Source organism: Myxocyprinus asiaticus, chromosome 37 (assembly GCF_019703515.2).
Source record: "Myxocyprinus asiaticus isolate MX2 ecotype Aquarium Trade chromosome 37, UBuf_Myxa_2, whole genome shotgun sequence".
Taxonomy (NCBI): Eukaryota; Metazoa; Chordata; class Actinopteri; order Cypriniformes; family Catostomidae; genus Myxocyprinus; species Myxocyprinus asiaticus.
In genome coordinates this window covers 6,002,087-6,011,516 of record NC_059380.1, presented here as the reverse complement: position 1 = coordinate 6,011,516, position 9,430 = coordinate 6,002,087, and the positions used below count along the sequence as shown (strand labels likewise).

The 9,430-nt window shown below is 35.1% G+C and overlaps 1 protein-coding gene across 1 annotated transcript; it reads left to right on the top strand.

The window, feature by feature from the left end:
• Positions 1 to 3,201: 3,201 nt before the first annotated feature.
• LOC127427612 (homeobox protein BarH-like 1) lies at positions 3,202 to 5,756 on the top strand. Its single transcript, XM_051675294.1, has 4 exons — positions 3,202 to 3,680; positions 4,589 to 4,880; positions 5,160 to 5,244; positions 5,331 to 5,756. Exons 1-4 carry the CDS (start codon positions 3,479 to 3,481, stop codon positions 5,493 to 5,495), a joined length of 744 nt encoding a protein of 247 aa, XP_051531254.1. The 5' UTR covers positions 3,202 to 3,478; the 3' UTR covers positions 5,496 to 5,756.
• The last annotated feature ends 3,674 nt before the right edge of the window (positions 5,757 to 9,430 follow it).

The following is a 9,430-nucleotide window of genomic DNA, read 5'->3' as shown; positions in this document are numbered from 1 at the left end:
TGACAGGTTGGAGGAGACAGATAAGGTTTTTCATTGGTCGAGCAATGGTCATGTGAGCAAATGAAGGCTGTCGCGTGTGTCTTGAGGAGATGTGGACACAAAGCACTTATTTGTCCTTGTATTAGGCTACTGACTCATCTGAATGGTGAGCTACATCACCTTATCTACATAAACTAATGATTTAAAACAGTTTATGCAATTACAAATAGGGATAATTGCCACTATACATAATTAAATCATATTTCATAAGACTATCAACTATGCAATCAACGATGGATGGATGGATAGATAGATAGATAGATAGATAGATAGATAGATAGATAGATAGATAGATAGATAGATAGATAGATAGTGTTAATGATGCTCTGGATTGACAAGGGGTGCCTTATAAGGTGCTTGCAATGGTGCACATAGTTAAAGCACATAATTAACACCTTAAGCCTGCCTTTGTCTGACGTGATCCCACTTCCCCTCAATAGGCTACTATTTGGCTAAAAATTAAAATGTTATCTAATACAATAAATGCAATAACCTAGTTAGTAAAAGAGTGAAGTATTTGGGCCTTATAAAAATAATACTAATAAATAAATCACACAAATGTAATTAGTGCTCTGTCGCGAATACATTGATGCTTTGCAATGTGGCATTCACGGTTTACATGATGTCCCCTAGTGGCTGAAATACAGAGGTGCTTCCACAAGAGGTGACGGTATCCTGTTTCAGCCTTAAAGGAATAGTTTACCCAAAAATAATTTACTCACCCTAATGCCATCCCAGATGTGTATGACTTTCTTTTCTGCTGAACACAAACGAAGATTTTTAGAAAAAATCTCAGCTCTGTTTATCTCAGATCAATAGTCCTTTAATAAGTCTAATAAGGTCTTTTTTACTATAAATTCTCCTCCCTGCAGGATGCACAATGAATGCAAGTCGCCAAAATCAAAAGAAGAATGTGGAAGTGAAAGTTAAGATTTATAGTAAAAAAAATAAAAAAAATAAATAAAAGGACTTAAAAATGTATCTGTTTTTCACTTATCATATAGCTTCAGAAGACACGGATTTAACCACTGGAATCAAATGGATTACTTTTATGCTGACTTTATGTGCTTTTTGGACCTTCTAAGTTCTGCAAACAATTCACTTGCATAGAATGGACCAACAGAGCTGAAATATTCTTCTGAAAATCTTTGTTTGTGTTCTGCAGAATAAAAAAAATTCATACACATCCAGGATGGCATGAGGGTGAGTAAATGACTAGAGAATTTACATTTTTGGGTGAACTATTGCTTTATTGTCTGCTATGAAGAGCACAATTTATATTTCTTAATATTAACAATGAGAGGGGATTGTGTGTGTGTGTGTGTGTGTGTGTGTTATGAAAACTGTACTGCTTTTACAGCACTACATTGTTTTCTAACTGTTGAAAGCATGACTAAGGAGGCCTGGGTAGCTCAGCGAGTTTTGATGCTGACTACCACCCCTGGAGATGCGAGTTCGAATCCAGGGCATGCTGAGTGACTCCAGCCAGGTCTCCTAAGCAACCAAATTGGCCCAGTTGCTAGGGAGGGTAGAGTCACATGGGGTGACCTCCTCGTGGTCACTATAATGTGGTTCTCGCTCTCAATGGGGCGCGTGGTAAGTTGTGTGTGGATCGCGGAGAGTAGCATGAGCCTCCACATGCTGTGAGTCTCCATGGTGTCATGCACAATGAGCCATGTGATAAGATGCATGGATTGACTATCTCAGAAGCGGAGGCAACTGAGACTTGTCCTCTGCCACCCGGATTGAGGTGAGTAACCGCACCACCACGAGGACCTACTAAGTAGTGCATGGGAATTGGGCATTCCAAATTGGGAGAAAAGGGAGTAAAAAAAATAAATAAGAAACAGGATTTTCTTCATCCTACAGAAATAATGATAGGTATAACACATTTAAAAAATACTAACTCTTATAGCGTACTATTTTTATTATTATTATTTTAGATTTGTGAGAAGTGATGCAACATAATTTGCATGATTAAGAAGAGTAAGAAAATAGACATACATGCTATATAATGACTTTTTGGCACGAATACAATTATTGTTAAAAGTCAATGATGGGCCTGAATACTATCATTAAACAGTTTTTAAAGAGACAAAAATAAATGTACTTTCTGTCAAAAGACCCTAAAATGGTCAACCATAAGAGTTCCAGACCAATAGACGCACTATATATATATTTCATATTATTTATTATATTTACCTTGACTCTAGGTAGGTACAAATGAATAATAACTAAAAGAAAAATTATAAGCAAAAGTGTATTATTATGCTCAAAATACGACCATTCTAAAGGAATTAGTCATACAAACAGTATTAAGATTGTTACACTTGGATTATCATCATCATGTTGAATATCTAAAGATTGTCCATAAGAAAATTAGCTACATGAACTAAAACTCAAAACACAATTTTTGGACGGTGGTGAATAACTTGAGAATTAATTTTGAAACAAGGGCAAGATAAGACACGATGCAACGTTTTCAATTTCTCTGTCTCTATCACAACATCACAAGGAAAAGTGGTGTCTGTCTGCCAAGGAGACTATGCCATTTAAAAGACCATTTATTTGTAGCCTATATCTAATTAAGGAGAATTGCAACAACGTCACTGTCAGAAGACTATTTTTCACAATCATCCAATTGTCGCACAATGGGTATTTTTGCGCCATGATGGACGTAGTTGGTTCAGACGTCAGTCCCTTAATTTATATTTTAAATACAATTATTATTACTATTTCTATTCATCAGCATCGAAGTCCATCAAATGCGTAATTACTTCTGCTACAAAAAGTCATGCTTTGTCATGTTATGTTGGGGAATCTATTTTTTTTTCCGCAAGCCATTTCAAATAAGATATTGATTGTGTTGCTATCCTGATTGAAAATTATAGCCTATTTCTTTATGCAGCTAAAACCTTTTACGGAATTGGTTCAGGACATCAACCAAATCGACAAATATAAGCTGTTTAATTGGATATATAAAACGAGACTTTAAAAGACATTAAAAAGTAGTCGACAAGTTCAATGTTTTGACTGTGTGTTCTCCCTTTTATTTACAGAGGGTGTCCAAGCATGCTGAAGAGGAGGTGTGGCGTTGCGTTAGACCTCCTTAAACTCAGACGTCTATGTTCCGGATTCAGAGCTCAGTTGGTACGGTGAGAACAGAAATAGACTTCTCTCTCCAGCTCCGTGGACGGGAACACACATTTCTGAAGTCCCCCAAAGAAAAGAAACAAACTCGTCTTTGCGTATTACAATAGCTGTACACAAAAGTGAGGATGATTTTCATCTCATCCGAAAAACTGAATGGACGTTTATGCCCGGGTGCTTCATAAGGACATCTGAATCCTCAATGTGACTTTTACGCATCTCCGGAAGACAGGTTTCTACACGAGGAGGTTCGGAGAACACCTACTACTTTTTAAACTACTTTTTAATAATGCAACATCCTCTGGAGATTGGGGCGCATTACTATCCCCCGGATGCCCATCCAGACCAAAGGTCTCACAGGTACAGGAGTTTCATGATTGAAGAGATTCTCACCGACCATCCGGATCACAAGGTATCGAGTCCCGCTGGAGACCTACTCAAATTTGGAGTACATGCCCTTCTGTCGGCCAGACCATATCACAACCACTTAGGTATGTACTGTGACCTATCTGTCAAAGACTACATGTTGAAATCCAGCACTGGCAGTCGTATCCTTCTCTAAATACAGGGACATTCAAATTGGAGAAGCTCTCTATTTGCCTACTCAGGGAGCTGTCTCTGAGGACAATACAAATCAAATCCGATATCTTCAGAAAAGCAATGCAATGGACAAAGCATGCTTAAAAAGGGGGAAAAGGGAGGAAGGAAAGGAAGATAAAATCACGAATCAATTACTGTATGACATTCCAATGCAACAAGCTACAAATCAGGCTTAGTGTGTTCATGCTTGCTTTTGTGTTGTTAATTCTCAGGGAAAAAAAACTAACCCGTAAGCACAATAAACAACATCCAAACTAATTTGAAAATACATTGAAATATTCACATATGTAAAGTTGTCATAACTGTGTCCATTTCGCGTAAAATGGTACCATAAATTACACATGGGTATATGTAACACAAACGAGATTTTAAATAAGTCATTTAATGTCATTTAAATAAGCATTAGTCTGTCTTTGTCGTTTTGAAAGACTCTTTCCTTTAGAAAAGCCTAAATGTAAAAGATGTTCTTAAGTAGGCCCTAAAGATACTTACGGTTAAAAAGCATGCATTTTATTATTATTATTATTATTATTATTTATTTGTATCTTAATATTGGAAACATGCGTGTTAGCTCTACTTCTATTTAAAGTACATTATATATTGTATATTCTCATAGACATATAAAAACTAGCACATAATTTCCACTTCAAACAATGATGAACATGGGTCGTTATGTCAAGTCCACCCAAACTCCAAACATATATCCAACACTTTTTTTGTTTTTGTTTTTTCAATCATGACATATAGTTTTAATTCAAAATGATCACATAAGGCCAACACACAATTGTTTCACTTCCAGTACTGAAAGCAGACCAGACAAGCATCCTGAAGTTCCCAATGTCTCCTATATCCTGCTCTCTCGGGGCGCCGCTGGGCTCTTCGTTTTTGTCCGGGGCAGCTGGTCTGCAGCTGGGCTCATCATCCCATCATCTCCCGCTGGACCTCCACCTTCGGAGTAAACTCGATCCTGGAGGTGATGCAGTGAGCAAGACTAAGAAAGGACGAAGAAGTAGGACTGTGTTTACCGAACTACAACTGATGGGTTTGGAAAAAAGATTTGAGAAACAGAAGTATCTCTCAACCCCTGACAGGTAAACCAACATTTTAGATGTGATGTTTTTAATGAATGAGAGTGAACGAGGTAAATTAAGGATAGGCTGTAAATAAGTTTTCAACTAACAACGTTTTAAACGCGCGTGTATTAAAGGCTTGGCGACATAAACGATCGTTTGCCTTTATCAGCTGGATAATTGATTAAAAAACATGAATCATTTTGATATATTCCCATAACTATCGACCTTCCGTTCTCATGCAGTTAAAATGTTGGTATTGTCGGAGAGATTGCTTATTTGTCGTTTTCTCTTTTGCAGAATAGACCTGGCAGAGTCTTTAGGCCTCAGTCAGCTTCAAGTCAAAACATGGTATCAAAACAGAAGAATGAAATGGAAAAAAATCGTGAGTTTTGTATTCTAATAATAAAAAGAAGGGTTTTATCGGACCTGTGAACGTTTAGGCTGATGTGTGCTTTTGTTGCTTTGTAGGTGTTGCAAGGAGGAGGACTAGAATCTCCGACCAAACCAAAGGGCCGTCCAAAGAAAAACTCCATACCCACCAGTGAGCAGCTCTCGGAGCAGGAGAGGACTCGAGATGCGGACCGTTTATCCGACGATGCTTCATCACTTTCTGATGCAAACCAAGAGGAATAAACGAGACCATCCCGATTAGTACTTTCGTTTCCAGGACGCAAACAGGGCCATTATCGGCCGCTGTGGATCGTTGCTCAACGAACCCTTTATTTCGGCACTTACACACAGAAAAGACCTAACCACTAGGCCTGATTTTATACTACATACGTTATGTTTGTTTGATTACGCCAACTTTGGCAGCCTTAGAAAAGTTACTACGAACTTGTGGGACCAGACTCCGAGCAGTGGTTGAATGGTCTTTTTTTTTTTTTTAACTCTGCATTGAAGGCTGTGGTATCATAGCATTTATTGTGCTTTTTTTGTTTGTTTTGTTTTTTTTTTTTTTTTTTTTTTTTTTTTTTTTTTTTTTTTTTTTGCTTCATTATCTCAAATATTTTCTAAAAAAAAAAAAAAAAATTTTTTTTTTTAAAAAACATTTTTTTTTGTAACAATGTGAAGGTTTTTTTTTTTTATTTAACATGGCAAAACAAAAGTACAAAAAACAACAAAATTATTACGAGTAGCCAATGATCATAATAATAACAATGAAGAATTCCTCGTCATTGCTGTTTTTGGTTTCACGTTGTTTCAAGTTCTTACTCTATATCTCTGAGCAACATCAGGAGCGGGCTGTGTTATGCAGAACTGTTTATGGCTAATTGTGACTGCGCACATTGGCGTGTTTACACAGTAAAAGTAAATATGGGGTAATACAATATTTTCGAAATGAGGTTATTTATTTTCAAAGAAATGCGCATATAAGAATTATTTAAAGAAGTGGGCTGTTTGCAGTGTGGCACAATGAAAGTGGCTATTTTACTAAATCTTTTCTTCTGCTGCATTAATACCATTGGAACTGTTCTACTGAGAAAATATGGACTCTTATGAAGATAAACACACACGCTTCACGCCCATGGGCACTTGCGTCAAGACGCCAAAAAGTGATAGGTAAAACTTGATGATAACTTTTATTATTGACATTACAAAAAGTATTAAATTATACCTATATCAAAGTTTATAATGCAGCTTATCAGGTAATGGGCATTACAAATTGATTATATTAAACTTACAGACTGACACCAGCCATCTGTTTAGCATTTAAAATGCTTGTTAATGACTTAGCCAATTGAAAGTTGTTTTATAAAGTGTTACCGAAATATGCAGTAAGTTCATATAAAACAAAACGGCGTATTTTGCACCTTATAAGATTTAAACATGATTGATATTACCCCTCAGCATAATCCTCCAATACAATTAGGAAGCATGTGATCCGGATGCATCAGTTTTGCTCCCATTTATCGGTCATAAATATCGGGTATGCGATAGAACAACACTAAAAAAATAAATAAAAATAAATACAAATGTTGGCATATTTTTAAGATTTATACGCATTTCAGTTTCATTACAAAATTGCATCAAATTGAATTGTGTAATGTTAAACAAAATTAAATTCATAAAACTTAAAATATGTAGTTTTTTTATTTATTTTATTAAAGATTACTCAATTCAATATGATGAAATTTTGTTGTGAAATTAAAATGCATAAATCTTAAAATTATTTGTAAAAATTTAAGTGCAATGCTAGTGATATTAAATGATTAGAATTTCTTTCCAAGCCATCAAAAAATAAAAAAATCACAAAATTAGATAAGAAAATATTTGGCGAACTGTACTATGTGTGGACCCACTATAGGCCCACTTTAATTAATGCTCAAATTAAACAAAATAATTAACAAAATCATAAAAATGCGTTATGTCCAACGGAAAATTAAAGTATCATGAAGGCTGATAAATTACCAGGTATAGTTGAATACATAAGGTTGCAACCGGTGACCCCTGTTCTGTCTGTATAACAAAATATATAACCACAAACTCTTAGGTCTGCTCTCGTGCTCTTTCAGAGGTTCATTTGCCTCAAAATAGTTTTCTGTAGCCCATCGTATGGTTAGGAGGAAACATGTTTTATCAAAACACACGTTCAAATTGTTATTCTGTCATTTCATCCTTGATTGTATGGGACCCTTGCCCAGTAAAACATAATTTAGTTTGTATAATTTTTACACTTTCCGTTTCATAATCAGATGGGATGCAAATATTGGCTATTTGGGTGGACATTCAAAACTAAATTCGAGACGGCACAGTTGGTGGGATTTTCATCTCAATTTAATGTCAGTTTTAACACAAAAATAAGACCTCCAAGAACAAGTCCCATTGCATAAACGCTGCCAAATCCATAAGGTCATAATTGAACAGTACAGGAAAATAAATATGAAAATGTTTTAATACTCCATGTATAATATTTCATCAAATATGAGGGTAATGAATGTGACTGTTTATAAGTCCTTGATATATCGGGAATATTCACTGTACCCAAATTTGGTACAATTAATTTAACATGTTCCTGGTTTCATTTTGTCAATGAGATATACCTGAGATATGTGCAGACTATTCATTACACGCGCGAGCAGCAGATGAAATCGTAATAAATGAATAATAGCCAATGAATGATGCGCAGCAGAATAATGTTGCTTAAGTGGCTCCAAAAATAAAAACCTTAAGTTGCGTTTTTAGTGCAAGGACAGATCCATCGTCCAAAAACACACGTAAAATAGCCGATACATCATATGTGGTTTGTGTACAATTACAGAAAAAACATGAATTAGGCAGTATTTAGCTGTGTGGCATAGGTTTCATGAATCTTTTCTATTCAAAAGCGCAACTCAACCCAACTGAACTGCTGGCTCCAAGTGTCATCCACCTTTTCCGAAAATGCCTTATATAAATTCATATTAACATATATTTATATTAACCGAAGAGTGCATTCGCAGTCTTACCACAGCAAACATGTTCTTTTTTTTTATTTTTTTATTTTTTTATTTTTTTTATGCTGAAAATTAGAATATTATTTTAGGGATCTTCTCAAGCATAAATATTTTATTTATAACACACATGTACAATATGTGATGTTTGTCATGTTTCAATTTTTTATTTTATTTTTTTTAATTTTTTTTAAATCAACAGTTAGGTATATCTCAGATCAAAGTACAGTTTTGCTGAATTGTTTTTTTTTATTATTATTATTATTATTATTATTTTTTTTTTTACATTTGATGCATACTCTCAACTTCCATCCGGCTCACACACATTTGAACCTGATGTTGCTGCCATTTCACTAATAAATCTAAAGTTCTGTATATATGGCCTGTACAAACTGTATTTTAGTGGAAAGTGACATATCTCTTGTAATTGAGCACCTTCGGTTCGAATGTTATAGCCTATTTATGTTACTGGATATAGCATACTTACAGTAGGTAACTTTACTTAGTTATCAGGAACAATTCTGACCACAAATGCGCAGTCTTTCTTTCTTTCTATAAAGTAAAATACGAGAATGTAAAACGGATTAAGAATAGTTTACGATTTGAGAATTAAATTACCATTTAAAAATAACATTTAATTAATTTTTTTTTTTTTTTTCAAATTAAGTAAATAACACTATGTAGGCCTACTGCATAACATCTACAGCTAATGTAGTATATTATTTTATCTTTTAACCCTAGTTTGTGTAGCCTAATATTAAAAGTAGGGCATGTAAGCCTTAGCTTCTCTATCAACTTACTAACCTGCTTTCCCGACAACGTTTCAAATCAGAAACGCCTGTTACCAGTGCATTGTTAGGAGAGTTGTCAGGTCCAATAACGCTGAATTAAGGCCAAAACGTTCGCTTTTTTCTCGCAAAAAATATATAAAATGTTTTAATTGGATTAAGCTATGGCAGGTCACATATTTCTTGTGACCAGTGGCGTAGCCAAGGGAGGGCTGGGGTGGGGCTGGGCCCACGCAAATTAGACCCACGTGCAGAAAATTAGAGATTATTCTTTGACTTCAAATATATATTTAGAATTTAGTTTAAAAGTGCATACATACTGATTTCTGAAAGTGTGAAAGAACTGTTT